We start from the raw sequence: 14,736 nt of genomic DNA on the forward strand, positions 1-14,736 counted from the left end.
AAACAAGGTGGCTTATCCCAGAATGCACAGGGGTAACTGCTCTCCTGATCTGAGCTTGTTGCATAACTTCAGGCCGTAATGTTTCTGTTGGACTCCCCTGCGCCACAGCGTCCGCGCCCCTGCCCTCCCCACCCCCCCTGTGTCTTTGACCTGAGCTGGCCCTGCTGTAACGAGGGAGTTTCTGCACCTTTACCTGCTGCTCTCTTTCAGAATGTCAGTTCTGTCTGGAGGCCTTTGTCTCTCTCCTAGACTGTGCTGCCTGTTTTACAGCTCCCTCTCAGTCAGCCTCGAGAGGGTAAGGTTACTAGTAACGGAGGTAAATCTTTACCTAAAGACATTTTCTCTTTGCTATGAGTGTTTGTGTTTCCAAAAAGGATCATGGTGTATAAGCCAAGGCAGTAACTGCAGTTGTACTGTACATGTTTCTGTTGAAAACATGCCTGAGGGTATATGTGGTGTTTCTGTTCATGTTGTTTTGCAAATAAGACCTCAAAAGTACAGGTTTTTATGATTCCACTGATGTTAATTCTCTTGGCCTTGGTCTCTGGAAGATTTACTTTTTAGACATTCATTTCCTTTCATTTTGAAAAAAAGTATATTTTTATAGTTTTACTTAGTAAAGTACAATAGTAACATAATGCTATGCTTATTTATATATTCATTATATAATATATGTATTTATTAATTATTCATAGAATATATTTATTTTCAATGAATTGCATTGTGCCTGTGGCAGCTCTGTGTGGCTGGTTCCTTGGTTCCCTTCCATGTAGTAATCATCCATCAGACAACTGAAAGCCTATTTTAAATGAAGGCTGAAATTGAGTAAAGTCAGTTGTGGTAGTCTACAATACAAGCAGTATCACTCTGCAAGAAGGTTGTGGCTGCAATGTTTCATAGAGGATAAGGCCTTGCACCCAGAATACTGCGGGTTAGATTTTAGAATCAGCCTTTATTCCCTTGAGCAAGATAACCAAATTGCTTCAGAAAATGTCCAGCTTTGTAAATGGACAACATATAGGGCTTTATAATTTTTTTTTACTTTATCTAACTTAATTGATTCACAGGTGGAATGTCAACCTTACCTTAAGTGTGGTCATCTTTGGTTTTATTTAAAGCATACATTTTTCCAGCCACTTAAAGAATATGGATAAAATATAAATTGTGTTCATTAAAAACATACAAAATACAATATTTTTCAGAAGTAAATTATAATAAAATAATAATTCAGGGGTTGCTGAATCCATGTGACAGTTGTTTTCTTACCATCAATTCAGAATTACAGCACCTGCACAACACACACAGGATAGAATGTTTGTCATGTAACCGTCTGTTTTTGATTTGATTGAATGCATTATTTTATTCATTTTAATGCTCTTTCTTCTATGAATGAGTGAAACTGGTGTCTCTAAGAAAGAGGTTATCATGTGATGAAAGAATTGCTGTGTGGCTGTTTCTTAAGGTACTTCCCTAAAAAAGGATGTTATGTACATTCCTCTGCAGATTACGGCATCAGGCACACAAGGAGCTGTATGCTTACAAGCAGGTAAGGAGGAATCATTTCTTGTGTCCTCTACTGTCACGGTGAATGTACATCACCAGTCACTGCAGTGGTAGTTATATTTCTGCTCCACGTTGACTGTGAGCCTCACAGGAAATTCTGAGCTCTGAGTAGACTGGGGATAGTTTTTCATTGTATATAATATCACTCTGTCTTATGGCTCTTATTTCAGTGAGCGCTGGCTCTCCCTGTGGTTGTAAAACGCACAGCATGTTTCTTTAGAGCCAGCCATCAGTCTTGAAACTGTCCAGCTCGACATAATGAAACAGTGAATTTTACAGAGGATACCACCTGGAGCTTAGAGCAGCGGCAGATCCCTCTGAGTGGAAATCATACACACAACTGTTAGAGAGCCCCGTTTGCTGGGTACCAAGCCTGCTGTACCCCTGATCCTTATTGTTTCTCCAGGTTTCTCTGTCTTACATAGATGTTCTTATTTAAAATACAGAAAAAGGGACATACTGTACAGTGTAAATACTGTTTCTTGTTCTTCTAGGTTATACAGAAGGAAAAAGTAAAAGAGCTAAATTTACATGAGGTAAGTGAAATCCTGTATTTTGAAGCTACTTTGAATAGCTCCCATAGTCCTATCCCAATGGCCACAGTATAAACGACTTATTTGATTAAAGTCTAATTCGTCTGCTTGCAATGAAAGGAAATATGCCTTTGAAGAACAGACTTCTGAAACAAAAATTGGTTCAACCCAGGAAAAATCAAAACAGATGATATCGAATGACTCACAATCATCTATTGTTTAGAACAACAAAACCACAGATATCACAAGGTAGACTGTGTCTTGCATTTTTCGAGAAGGTAACAATCTGTGGAAGACAATAATTACAGAAGACTGTAGTGAACAGACACAACGGCCTACATTACATGCATAAGTTCCAGAAATGCCATCACCCTTCCCTGGCCTATGCTTGCTTTTTAGAGAGCAGTGAAACTGGGAAGTCAACAGCAGGTGGCAATCCGTATGCCTGCATCAATTTGTCACGGTTCTAGTCTATTCTTGGAGAAAGGCTTGATTGCTTTCATGTGACTGAAGCTTATTTCAATGCTGTCAGCATCTGTGTTTAATGTTAGAAGGAGGAGTGCAAGTCGACTCACCCGATGCCTTGTGCTCTTTACAGTTCTTATACAGATATGGTAGCACCACAGTTTGGTGTTGTTGCGCCTGTCTGATATAAACAGCGTCATCACAAAATGGCATGCTATTAGGGTTCCAGTTCAAGAATGCAAACAACCTCGGCAGACCTATCCTGTATTTGGAGTCGGGGTGCATCTGAGGTGAAACTTACTAATGTTCACTGACAAAAAAAAATCATATGCCTCTCATTTGTTCTGCATAGTTACATGCATAGAGTTATTTCATGTAGGCTTAGAAACTCAAAGTCATTATTTGTTCAATAAGCATAAATCAGTGGCTCCTACCACTCAGTCTGAGATAAACACATACCTGTGTGTGTGATCATGTCCGTAAACGTTCTGCATCAGCTGTGTTTACAGATGAGATCATTGTCAGTGATTCATGCTGCAGTAGTTCCACTAATGAAACTGTAATGCACTCTTCAGTTCTGTCTCCTGTCTGTATTTGTTACAGCTCTATGTTAAATCTGTTCTTTTTAACGGCAGAAGATACATTTTTTAATTACGATATTTTGGTCAGTGCGTTGAACAGCAGTGTGCTTTCAGCCCCTGAAGCAACATTTGCAACAGCCAGCAGTAATTTTGTTCTAAATTGTCAAAAAACTAATGTTATGAGACTGTTTACTGCAGCATTCATTATGAAGAGTAATTAACTGCCAAGCTTTCATTTTGAAGAATTAGCTGATTATTTTAATTAGTTTTATTAAAAAATATATATAAAAAATATATAAATATATAAAAATATATATTATATATATATATATATATATATATATATGTATATATATAAATTAATTTTTGTATCCCTCTGTCTCCTAAAACTGTATGATAGCATGCGCTGATCCCAGTGAAACAGGCTTTAGAACAACAGTGGGTTTGCAACCGAATAGAGTATGACTGAGCCACAGTATAATTGTGTATGATTTCTATATATATATATATATATATATATATATATATATATATATATATATATATATAATTTTTTTTTTTTTTTTTTTTTTTTTTTTTGAGGGCCTTTAAGGACACTTGCAAAGGTTGTTTGTTTTTTTTTTTTAACCACTAGCTGTTCAAAAGTTCATAGGCTGTACCTCCTTACTATTCATTCTTTTTTTCTTGTGTTTATAACAAGCCACAGAAATGTCTTTCTTGGCGTGGCTGTGGGTTGTTAGGGCTCTTGAGGTGACCTTTGTGGGGAACTGATCCTGAACTTCTCATCTCAGCCAAGCAAATCTATGATCGACCCCCCACTGTCCCCTGCAAGCAGTAAGAAGTGGCAGGGATGTTTGGAAAGCTTAGGGGCTTATATAGTTGTGACTTGATCCAAGTCTGTAATTTATCTCTCATACTAACATAACAGTCTTACTGGCTTCACTCACTCCTGTGGCCGTTCCACCAGCGCAGTCTTCCATGTGCAAGTGCTGGTCTGCTGTTCGGGCTGGCCGCTACTTGGATGTTGTAATGACACTGGGATCTCCTGGTCACAGTGCTGCCCAGTTTAAACTCAGCATTTACCTTCTGGAAGAGGCATGACCATTCCAGTATGGATAAATGGCTAACAAACAGCTTACTGTGGGGGAGACTATTGTGATATTGCTGAAGTCATGTTAAGCATGCATTATTGTTAGAGAGACTCTCTCTGTCATTACAATTTCTTTGCTGTGTCATAAATATTAAGTACCAGTGGTCTTTGTGAATACTTCAGTGCTGATGAGACTTAAATATTGGAATCATGACAAACTAGATCTAAGATGTAATCTACCCCTAGCAAATAATTGGCTGAGTATGTAATTGCAGGTCTAATTGTTAAGAATTAAGAAACAATTGGTGATAAGAATGGATATAGATGCAGATCAGACCTCAAACTTCAAATGAAATCATTTTTTATATATTACTTAGCAGTGTGCTTTCTCTTCTGGGAAAATCAATAGCACAACAACAACAACAACAAAAAGTACCTCCTAATCAGTGATTTTTAATCCTGCATGTCATGCGGTTCTTATTGGAGATATGAAAGCACACTTCAAAGAGGAGCAGAGGAACAGCGTGTCTCTCCTGTGAGATATGATGTATGTGTGCTCCTGTTTGGCCAGGGGAGGGTGTGTTTTTGGCAGTGTAATTGGCAGACCCAGCTCATAGCCCTCACAGCCTTGCTAATGAAAATGTCGATTGCAGTACCAGTGTGTGAGTCCAACAACATCCCTCCAGCAGTCCTGGAATTTCAGAGTGAGCATTACTCTCACTGCGATGGCCTCAGTAACCCCACCACTACTAGGACGAAAACGTGTCAGTATGCCACATGTACACGAGTTGCACTGATGTCCACAGTCTACGTATTGGCCAGTAATACTAGTAATCAAATGGATAATGAACATGTATGTACTTATTAGCTAACACCCTTTTCCAAGCTGACTTACAAGTTGTATTATCAAAATAGAGCTGGGCGGTTCAGGATGACTGCCTTGCTCAAGGTTACAGTGGCTTTGCTCTACCTGTAAATTGAACACACAGCCCTCTGGTTTTTTTTAACATGTGACATTTCTAAACAGAGGCTTAAGAATGTAAAGGTAAAATTCCCTTTCCTGTTGTATACTGAGAAAGGGTTTACAAATGGTGGGAGGTGCTTACACTGTAACCTAAAAGTAAAAACATTTGCAGGAGCAAGTAATTGCCATCCCAGCTTTTAGTCTTTCCTCTGTTTCAAAGCCAAAGCTTTTTTGCAGTGCTTCAATTTCAGCTGCTCGGTTTTCCTCCAAACATTTTTAGACTATAAAATTTAGTCCTAAACCACGATGAGTCGCAAAGAGTCTCTGTATGACCAAGCTGAATGTAAGTCAGGAGAAGGAAAAGTAGAACTACTGAATTGAAGAATATTGGTGAGCTAAAGGGGTTTGCCCTTAGTTGACATTACTGTTAGTAAGGGTTGTTTTATTTTGTGTATATATAGTGGTCAGGATCAAATTTTGTGATCCTGGGGCCTAAGTCAAACCGCAGAAATGTCCAGTTGCAGGCCGACCATGCCCATGGGGGCATATCTCAAAGCAAGTTCTCATGTATAGGCTCTGTGATTTTCAGCACGTCCTTGTTTCTCTCCGTCCTGGTACTTGCATAACAGAGTATGCATTTTCCCAGACTGAGGAGGGTGCGCTGTGTCCAGTCAGCAGTACGTATCAGGCTCACAGCCTTAGCTAGCCTGCTTGCTCTGCCTAGCTGTAATGCACCCGTTTCATTTCCATCACAGCTCAAAGACCTGCTAGCACGGATGCCATTCAGACGCGCAGGGCTGCAGCTATCACTTCTAGAGACTCCTGCTTCTGTTGCTAGGCTGCAGGAGATGAATGTGATAGCGCTGACACCGTGTCACATTTTCTAGCCATTGATGGCGCTCTGTGGAGACAGGCATGTGCTTACTCAGGACGGTACTTCAGTAGTAGAAAGAGAAGAGGACGGGAAACAGCCGTGAGCTGTACCTGAGGGAGTCGCTGTCATACCGACCTTCCCTGTGCTTGTTGGAATTTTGTTGCCAGGAGTCATACGTTCTGAAACGGAGTTCAGAAGGGGAATACTCGCACTTTCAGAGATTCGTGATCTTAGGAAGGGCTGGAATGAAGAGTTAGACACACACGCACACAGACGCATACACACAACAGTGCTGTCAGTCCTTGAAACTGCTACAATGTGATTTGTTTGTTTTCTAGTTGCTTATCGTGATTTACTCAGGTACATCCAGATGTTGGCCTGTTTCCCACTGCTGAGAATGCAGTATGTCTGACAGTGTTGATCATTCAGCAGTTACGCTGCCCTTCCCCCACCTGAATCTCTCATTTCCAAACTGACTGTGCTTCTTCACAAGCGGTAAAATCAGCTCTCGCAGAACATGTTGATGGAGTGCATTACAACTATGAATTAGTGCATATGCCAATCAAACGCAAAGGCAAACACAGTTTCCAAGATGATTTGCCCATTTGAACGGACAGATGGTGCCACTGAAATTACATAAAGCTGACAGTTACATGAAGCCAAGAGTACAATAATGAGAGAAAAATGCAATAGGTGCGTTATCAGTATCTCTCCCATTGATACCGGGGGACATGGTGGGGGAGCTAGTTCCACCCTCGGAGGTAGATGGGGAGAGGACAGTGCTGCAGAAAGATGACTTCAGCGTGTGTTATGTAACTCTCAATTAGACTAGTTCCTCACGGAACATTGCAGCGTATTTCACTCATGGGATGTTACATCATTGTTCAGTTAGATGTAGCCTGTGGAGAAATCCATCATGGTCTGACACCGAAAGGGATGACAGCTCTTTTCTCTTACTTTGCTCAGACATGCAAGAAAGTCATATCTCATTCCCACCTCAGTTTGAATCCCTGATTGTGGATTGTAGCTGTGGTTTACTAAAATGACATTGTGCAGCCCCACGCAGACATTGACTCATCTGTTGTCAGACTGTTTCATGTGATAACATGTGAAGTGTCACGCATACATTTTCCATATACTCTTGCTGATGTATACTCTTACTCTGGCTGGTTCTCCTTTTCATCCATGCATTTGATTTTACCACAGGGATTCTCAGTGTTACTGTTTTTCTGTCAAACTTCATTTTGGAAGTAAGAGGAAAATAAACCAGAATCATCATAGCTGTTGCGTTCTGCTGTAAATACTGCTTTACCGTGATCCCCACGCTCTCAGTGGAGGAATCGGGTCATGGAGACGGAAGTCTCCCACTCAGAGAGCAGGATGTCTCTGAGCTCCTGGGGTTTTCCCTGCAGATGCAGCCGTGTTTACGGTACATCTGTGTGCAATGTAAAGCGACCTCCTCCCCCTCCATAGGGAACACGGAGACATGTCTCTGTGTTTTTCAGCTCAGAGCCACCACGATGCTCTCAGCTGTAACAGCGATGCTCTTACAGACTGGTTGGAGGACTCTGCTTCCCAAAGGGTCAACCTGTACTCACTCCTACAAGCTGTGACAACTCTACAGAGGATGTTTGTGCATGTGTATTTGTTAAGATATGCTCTTACTTTAGCTGAGATTAAAATGAGGATCCCTTTGGCTAAAAAACAGCTCTAATATATTTCATGTTTTAATTCATTACAGTGAGCTGTGTAACAGAAGTGTTTCCCTTTCCCTAGATATGTGCAGTGTGCTTAGAGGAGTTCAAACAGAAGGATGAGCTGGGAATCTGCCCCTGCAAGCACGCCTTTCACAGGAAGTAAGTACACATGAGTGGGTTAACCTGTTATGGTATTTGTCCTTGGACAACCAGATTTAGCAGAAACACAGTTCAGGTCATGTTTTACCACAGGTGTGGATTTTCTGTACTTCCGCTCAAAACCAATAGTTTTTGGCCTGACGTTGTGGAACCCCATGCAAATCGCTTAGGGACCATTAACGAGGTGAAGCATGGGATGCTCCTTTATGATTGGGCTGAACCTCGGTCACTCTTTGATTTGTTGAAATTAAGGAGATACAGTGCGACTTTCACTTCAGGAACGCTGGAACAGAACTCTCAATGTAAGTAGAGGGAATCTTGGATACTGCAAAGTGTCTTTGCCTTTACAGTACAGTGTTTGTCCTTCTGTGTAATCCAATTCAGTGCTGTCTTAGGTTATGGAAAAAAAATCTGGAGACATTTCCATATAAATAACCTGCATGACTGTGGTCGCTCACACACACACACACACACGCACAGACTGCACAGCTGAGACAGAGCAGGCGTTGATGAAACGGTGTCTCCAGCAGAGTGTTGCATTCCCGCTGCCCCCTGGACCATTAAAACAGGGCTGTTTATGAGAGAGGGTCCCTGCCGCAGAAACACTCTCACTGTTCTCTCTACCAGAGGATGAGCCTCTTGCTTCGTAAACAGCAGCGCCTCTGTCTGTCACACTGGAGCCTTGTTTGTGTCAGAGTGTCGTGGCATGTGAGTGGGGAGCATAGCACCAGGGTGGTAAACACTGAACTGTAAAGAACAGCCTCTACCATGACCGTGGCTGCTACTCACGCACACACAGACACAAACACACACACACAGACACACACACACACACACATGCAAGAACACATGCATTCAAACACGCAGTCTGAAACCCAGCATTTCAAAGTAAATACAGCGTTTCTGACAGCATTACCTGCTTCATGCTCCTTCAGGGACCCAGAAGCCCAGAATAACCGTCGGCTGCGGTAAATTATTCACTGCAGGAAGAACCGACACTTTAAGCAGAGCTGCATTTTCTCACAGTCCTCACCGCTCTCGCTGAGAAACACAGGAAAGCTCACGTCACATCAGCTTAAGAGTGTCCATGTCTATTTCAGGCGACACATTCCCAGACACACTGGCCAGATGTTTTGCACAGATACTGTATTCACTGTCAAAAATGTCATATCTACTTTACTGGTGCTGTCAAATTTAATTAGCGTTGTTGTGTTATACACAGAGCTCTATTCACAGTGACACACTAATATGTCCTGCATTTAGCATGGTAGTGGCCATGTGACCAAGGAGTGGCAGGCTCAAACACTGTACTAAGCCTGCAGTGCCTCAGAAAAAATATACAGCAATGCAAATTTAATGGGAGCAAAAATGTAAACTATGTACATCACCCAGGGTCGGTCATCAGCTGAGCATATTGATATAGTGATGTAATGTTGTGTAGGGCATGGGGGGGCATGTAGGATGGGATTCAAAAATGATCGCATAGCATTAGCTAAAGGAATAACCTGTAGTAGGGCATAAATCAGTAGGTACGATACCAGTCAAACGTTTAGACACACCTGATTAAGATAGTGGGGAAACATGTATTCAAAGACATTTTGATCCAAAGACTTGGCTTAAACATTTAAAATGTGTTTCTTCCACAAGTGTAAATAGTAAAGCTAATGCCTTTGTATGAATTTCTTTCCAAAAAAATTTCCTTAAAAATTTTTTTTTAAGAATCTAAAATAAGGTAGTTTTGATTTGTTTTTGGTCACTACATAATTCCATTTGTGTTGTTTCGCAGTTTGATGTCTTTACTTTTATGCTAAAATGTGGAAAAGAGTAAAAATAAAGCGTGTCCAAACATTCGAGTGGTACTGTCTAGTCTGCACTTGAAGTAATGCTGTGAAATGGTGCTTTCAGTGAGGTGATGCTGTAGACAACATGCGAGTGGGTGGGCGTGTGTCATGGCCTCCCTCCCCTCTCTCCCAGGTGCCTCATTAAGTGGTTGGAGGTGCGGAAGGTGTGCCCCCTGTGCAACATGCCCGTCCTCCAGTTGGCACAGCAGCAGGGAACCACAGAGCCCCAAGGCCCGACGCAGCAGCCGCTGCCTGGCATGGACAACCCGGTATAGCGCCCCCCGGAGGTTACAGCCTTACTCAGCCTCACACACTCACCTGTACAGGAGCACTTGGATGTGACTATGGACACACAAACTGGTGTTACTATGCAGAGACTCACAACACTTGAACCTAGTAGTCTGCTTTTTCTTCTCATTCTCTGCCTTGGTGGGCTCACAAAGACTTTTTTTTATCTGAAACTGTTGCAGTTCTGAATTTTTTTTTGTGAACAATGAAGAGTAATGCTGTTTTCTCACTGGCCAAGCCATGGTCACATGACTGTTTCATAACCAAAGCACTTTTATGGGGGCAGTAGCACAAGAAAAAAAAGTGTCAAAACTGTAAATGTCTGAAATAACACATGCTTTATAGGAACCCAACCCTATTGGCCTTTTAAGGTTGTGTCAATATCATATTTTATAGTATTTGTAATATGTCTTATTTTATTGTCATTTTGTTTCATGTTGAACCACAAGGCACTTAAAATAGTAAAATGTTTAAAAGGGACTGCTTTTCCGAGGAGGAATAGGAGACATTAAGTGGGATATTAAGCAGGTGGCAGAGAGAGAAAGGGCCTCGTTTTGGGACACAATATATTTGGGTTCAGAGCAACAAGAAATTGAGACTCTATTTGCATCCAGTCATGTTTATCTGTCAGGCGGCGACCTGCTAATGTGAACAAGGATTAAGCGCTGATCGTATTGTGTCGGTGCTGTCCATTAGCACTGGGCTGTGGAGGTCCTTTGCCACTACGAAACGCTGCCTGAGTCCTTCTCTGATATGAGGACTGCTCGCATTACCCCTCTCCATCATCTGAAAAGCTCTAGCCGAGTTCCCATTTCAGTCAGCGTGCGTTTCTAAACGGCAGCCATCGCTCACAGCATACTGTGAGGCAGGGGTAATATTGCTCCCAATGGGGCCGCGTGTTTAGCACGTAATGCAAGTGGAAGGCATGGGGCCAGGCAACAGTGCTAAGCACACAGCAGGCTGCCACTTACAGATCAGTTTTCACAATCAGGTAAACATTTTCTGGCAGGCGTTTGTTTTCTTTCTTTGATAATTGTTGGAGAAGGGAGAAAAATATTTTGTATCCGTATCACACTGCCTTTTAACATAGTTATGTCTAATTTGATATTTCCTACTCGGTAGGTCACCTATTTCCTGAAGAAAAGAGTAGAGCTTACTAAATACTAATTTCCTGTGTAATTGTGGAATCTGTGACTGTTTCCTGCTTGTACATCAACATGCATGGGCAACCACTTCCTGCACAGAGCCATGCAGGAAATGGGGATATACGACACCTCCAGCCCTCAAGAGGCTCGCGGCAGTGATTGTGTAAGAGCTAGTAAACGGCCTTATCTTATTTATGTTACTAAAGAAAGTGAATCCAAAATAAGAACATGCACACTTACAGTCTCATGGTTTCAGGTTTCAGGTTGGAAAAGGCAGTTAAAGGTAGAAGGACTGCTTCACTGTTTCACTTTCAAATACTCTCCTGAAAATCATTTTTTTCAGAGGATTGTTTCATTTTTAATGGCAATGATAGTATTATGACACAGCGTAAAAATGGTCAAATATTAACATCCGAGTGGGAGATTTTTAAAATAAGAAAATGATGAGCTTTTATTCCTACTAATCCTGGAAATATATCTTGATGTGAAACCCTCAGCTAGAAAAATATTTTGGAAGTATTTTTTCTACCAAGTGTACCAGTTAATTTGTCTAAATCCGCAATTATTTAAAGAAAGGGAACAAACATTTTTGTTTGAGGGTAGCTTCTTTTACGGCCAATCTGCTCTGGGTAGAACATTTGATAAAAACCCAGAGTTGGATTTTCATGCCAGAACATCTCCCATTAGTTATGACACTATGCAAGACAAGAAGTGTATATATGTTTTTTTTTTTTCTACAGTATCACATATCTTGTCAGACAGGTGTCTTCCTTCTGTTGGTGGTGTTTTAACATGAAAAAGACATATCTTAATTCGGTGATCAGGCTTTTAATTTCTTTTTTTCCAAAAATCACAATGGCAGGGATAGAACAAAGTTATACCAATGTATATTAGTAGCTGTTTCCTCCAGTGTAATATGTTGTCATTTGTCAGCCACTGGGCTGTTCAGTAGAGCCAACAGAGCAGCCCCTGTCCAAATGTAGTGTGTAATTTAAAGTAATGCAATTACAAGTATTACACGTATTCAGTACCTTCACAATTTGATTTGAGAACAAAGACAGAGAGTTGCTTAGACAACGTTAAGGGCTGACTGCGGGGGCGTCGCTGTAGGTTGAGCAGCAGTCTCTGTGTACCCTGACACACTGGCTCTAACGACCTTGAACCAGACGGCGGGGTTGTTGACATCTGTGGCCAGCGTGCAGACGTGACTGTGGTCAGCAGGTTGCAATGAGGTGGCACTTTTCTACAGTGACTGGGGAGGCCGTTTCACCCATCAATCTGCCATGTTCCCTTCACGGCTCAGTCCTGTTCCTGCCAGTCCTCCTCACTTTCCCTCTTCCTGCCAGTCTCTTCTTCCCCTCTATCCCTCACATCAGAATGTCATTTTTTTTTTAAATATGAGATCTGCCTCGCAGAGCATACGTGGTGAGAATCCCACATGCAGGGTTTATCAGTACAAGAAGAACCAAGAGAAGGAAGCCACAGCTGGTGCCATAATGCTGTGGCTGAGAATGACAGCTGTTTTGTCTTTCGGCACGAATAAGCTGACTGACAATGTGAAAATATACTGGGAAATAACTAGTCACTGCTTCAGCCGGTGATGGAAAATGATGTGTGCAACAGCATGGATGTTACATTGTTACATCTTTTACTTCTCACGTGCAAGTGTGGAGCTGCTCTTAATACTGGAAGGCTTCCTTCCAGCAGCAAATACGTTGCTACTGCATAGCACTTACATGCTTCCTTTTAAGTATTACAGACAGAATGAACACTTATCTTCCCAAATGATTTACTCCAGTGGTGGTAGTACTCTGATATTTGAATGCTGTGTAAGGGATACCCTTCTCTTTTCTGTAAGTACAGAGGGAGGGGTGCAAGTGCAGAGTTACTCATGTAAATGTTACAGTTGGGAAAAAGGAATCTGTACAGTTGTCTATGTTCCTTCTGTCCCCTAAACGGTATGTTGTTAATGATCAATGTTTGTACCTCCTAATATTGTCGTTTTGTTTTCGATATGCTGCTGCTGTCAGAGAGGTGGGAATGTGCTCATGCTTTCCTTGTATACGGTGTGGGTTTTAATGACCGGCATAGGAGAGTCTCAGATAAAGTGCTTCATTAATGTAACTGTGAAGGATGATCCTCTTCAGTAATTAATCAGTCAGTCCTTATTCTGTGTTTTTAATTGTTTGGATTCTATTATTTTCTGTCAAGAAAAGAAACAAAGACCAGAATGTTCCAAATATAACTCATTTGATTAATGCATTTGGGCGTATAAAGTTAGTTTCAAGTACCTAAAGGAAGTTCAGAAGTTCAGAAGCCGATTGTACAAACAACATCAGCATTGATTTGATGATGAATGACCCTGAGAGCAACAGTCTCGCAGCATGCGTTGGTGCTAAAAGGTGCGGTTTCTGCCTTAACGTGTTCAAGGTTCACTGCCTCTCCGATTACTCCGTCGCGTCCTTTTACACAGTGCCAAGTGTCCGTCTTTAGCCCTCCACCCTCACCGTCGGACGAACTGGGGTACACACTGCCTCCACCCCAGACCCCTGTGTACGAAATCCCGCCCCACCCTCTGTACCAGTGTATCACTCATGACCTCTGTGCACCCCCACAGACTCCAGGTCACAGACGTGTTTGTAAAACTAAGATTTCTGCAGCAGAATATTTTTGGAGACTTACGCTTTATTTCTAAGCTCTATTTTTGTATATTTAATTGCATTTTTTTTTTGTCAGTGATTTCATGTTTTGTTCATTTCGAATGAAGAAAATGTTGCATGTTAATAACTTGAAATGTAAATAAAAATACCAGATTTTAACAAGGAATATGTTTGATGGCTCTTGTTTTGCAGGTTGTGTGCTCTTTATGGCTTAAATGTGGCACAGCACCTTCTCTTCACTGTCAAGCAACTGCTTGACAACAGTACCATAGCCTTATTTTTTTTTTTCTTCATTTCCTCATTATAGATGTGCGACAAGTATAAGAATATGGATGCTTTTTTGTATTAGTAAATAAAAAGAAACAGCAGTGTTAATAAATGTAATAAAAACTGCCAAAATGTCTAAATCACTTTCCCAGATTATAGGATATGCTTGAGTTCATATCTCTTTTACAAACTGCAGACTCTACCAAGATAACTATACTAACTCTACCTCATACTAACACCAGGAAACTCAGAAGTTTGACTTATGAAAGAGGAATGATTTCAATTGGTGATGAAATACTCTGATTGCTCCACGTCCTGTAAGCCATGGCCGGTTCTGTAACTGCTGGGAATGTGGAGTCAGGGTGCAGGAGCACTCCTTGGTGATATTTCTGGAGTGTGATAGATTGTACGGAGGTGGGGGGTATCAACGGGAACTGAGTGAGAGGCAGAGGAGGGCGGTCTCCTGCAAAGGCACGGCGGGCCACGCACACAGCATCAGAGACGTGCAGGACGTGTGAGAGCTCCGGCTGGGTCAGCGGGTTCACAGCAGCCAATAGGAACAACAGGTTGAGCGGGGAGAGGCACTCTCAGCAGCTGCTGTAATGGAGG

General features: G+C 41.7%; 1 protein-coding gene across 1 annotated transcript in view; it reads left to right on the plus strand.

Annotated features, from left to right (window-relative positions):
• LOC118793627 (RING finger protein 24-like) overlaps positions 1-13,870 on the plus strand; it is a 35,115-nt gene extending 21,245 nt beyond the window's left edge. The window contains exons 4-7 of the mRNA XM_036551854.1: positions 1,504-1,546; positions 2,058-2,099; positions 7,847-7,926; positions 9,901-13,870. Of these exons, the coding sequence (XP_036407747.1) occupies positions 1,504-1,546; positions 2,058-2,099; positions 7,847-7,926; positions 9,901-10,042 (307 nt within the window). The 3' untranslated portion in view covers positions 10,043-13,870. The remainder of the gene's footprint in view (positions 1-1,503; positions 1,547-2,057; positions 2,100-7,846; positions 7,927-9,900) is intronic.
• Positions 13,871-14,736: the final 866 nt, after the last annotated feature.

The sequence above is a fragment of the Megalops cyprinoides genome, chromosome 18 (genome assembly GCF_013368585.1).
Source record: "Megalops cyprinoides isolate fMegCyp1 chromosome 18, fMegCyp1.pri, whole genome shotgun sequence".
NCBI classification, from domain to species: domain Eukaryota; kingdom Metazoa; phylum Chordata; class Actinopteri; order Elopiformes; family Megalopidae; genus Megalops; species Megalops cyprinoides.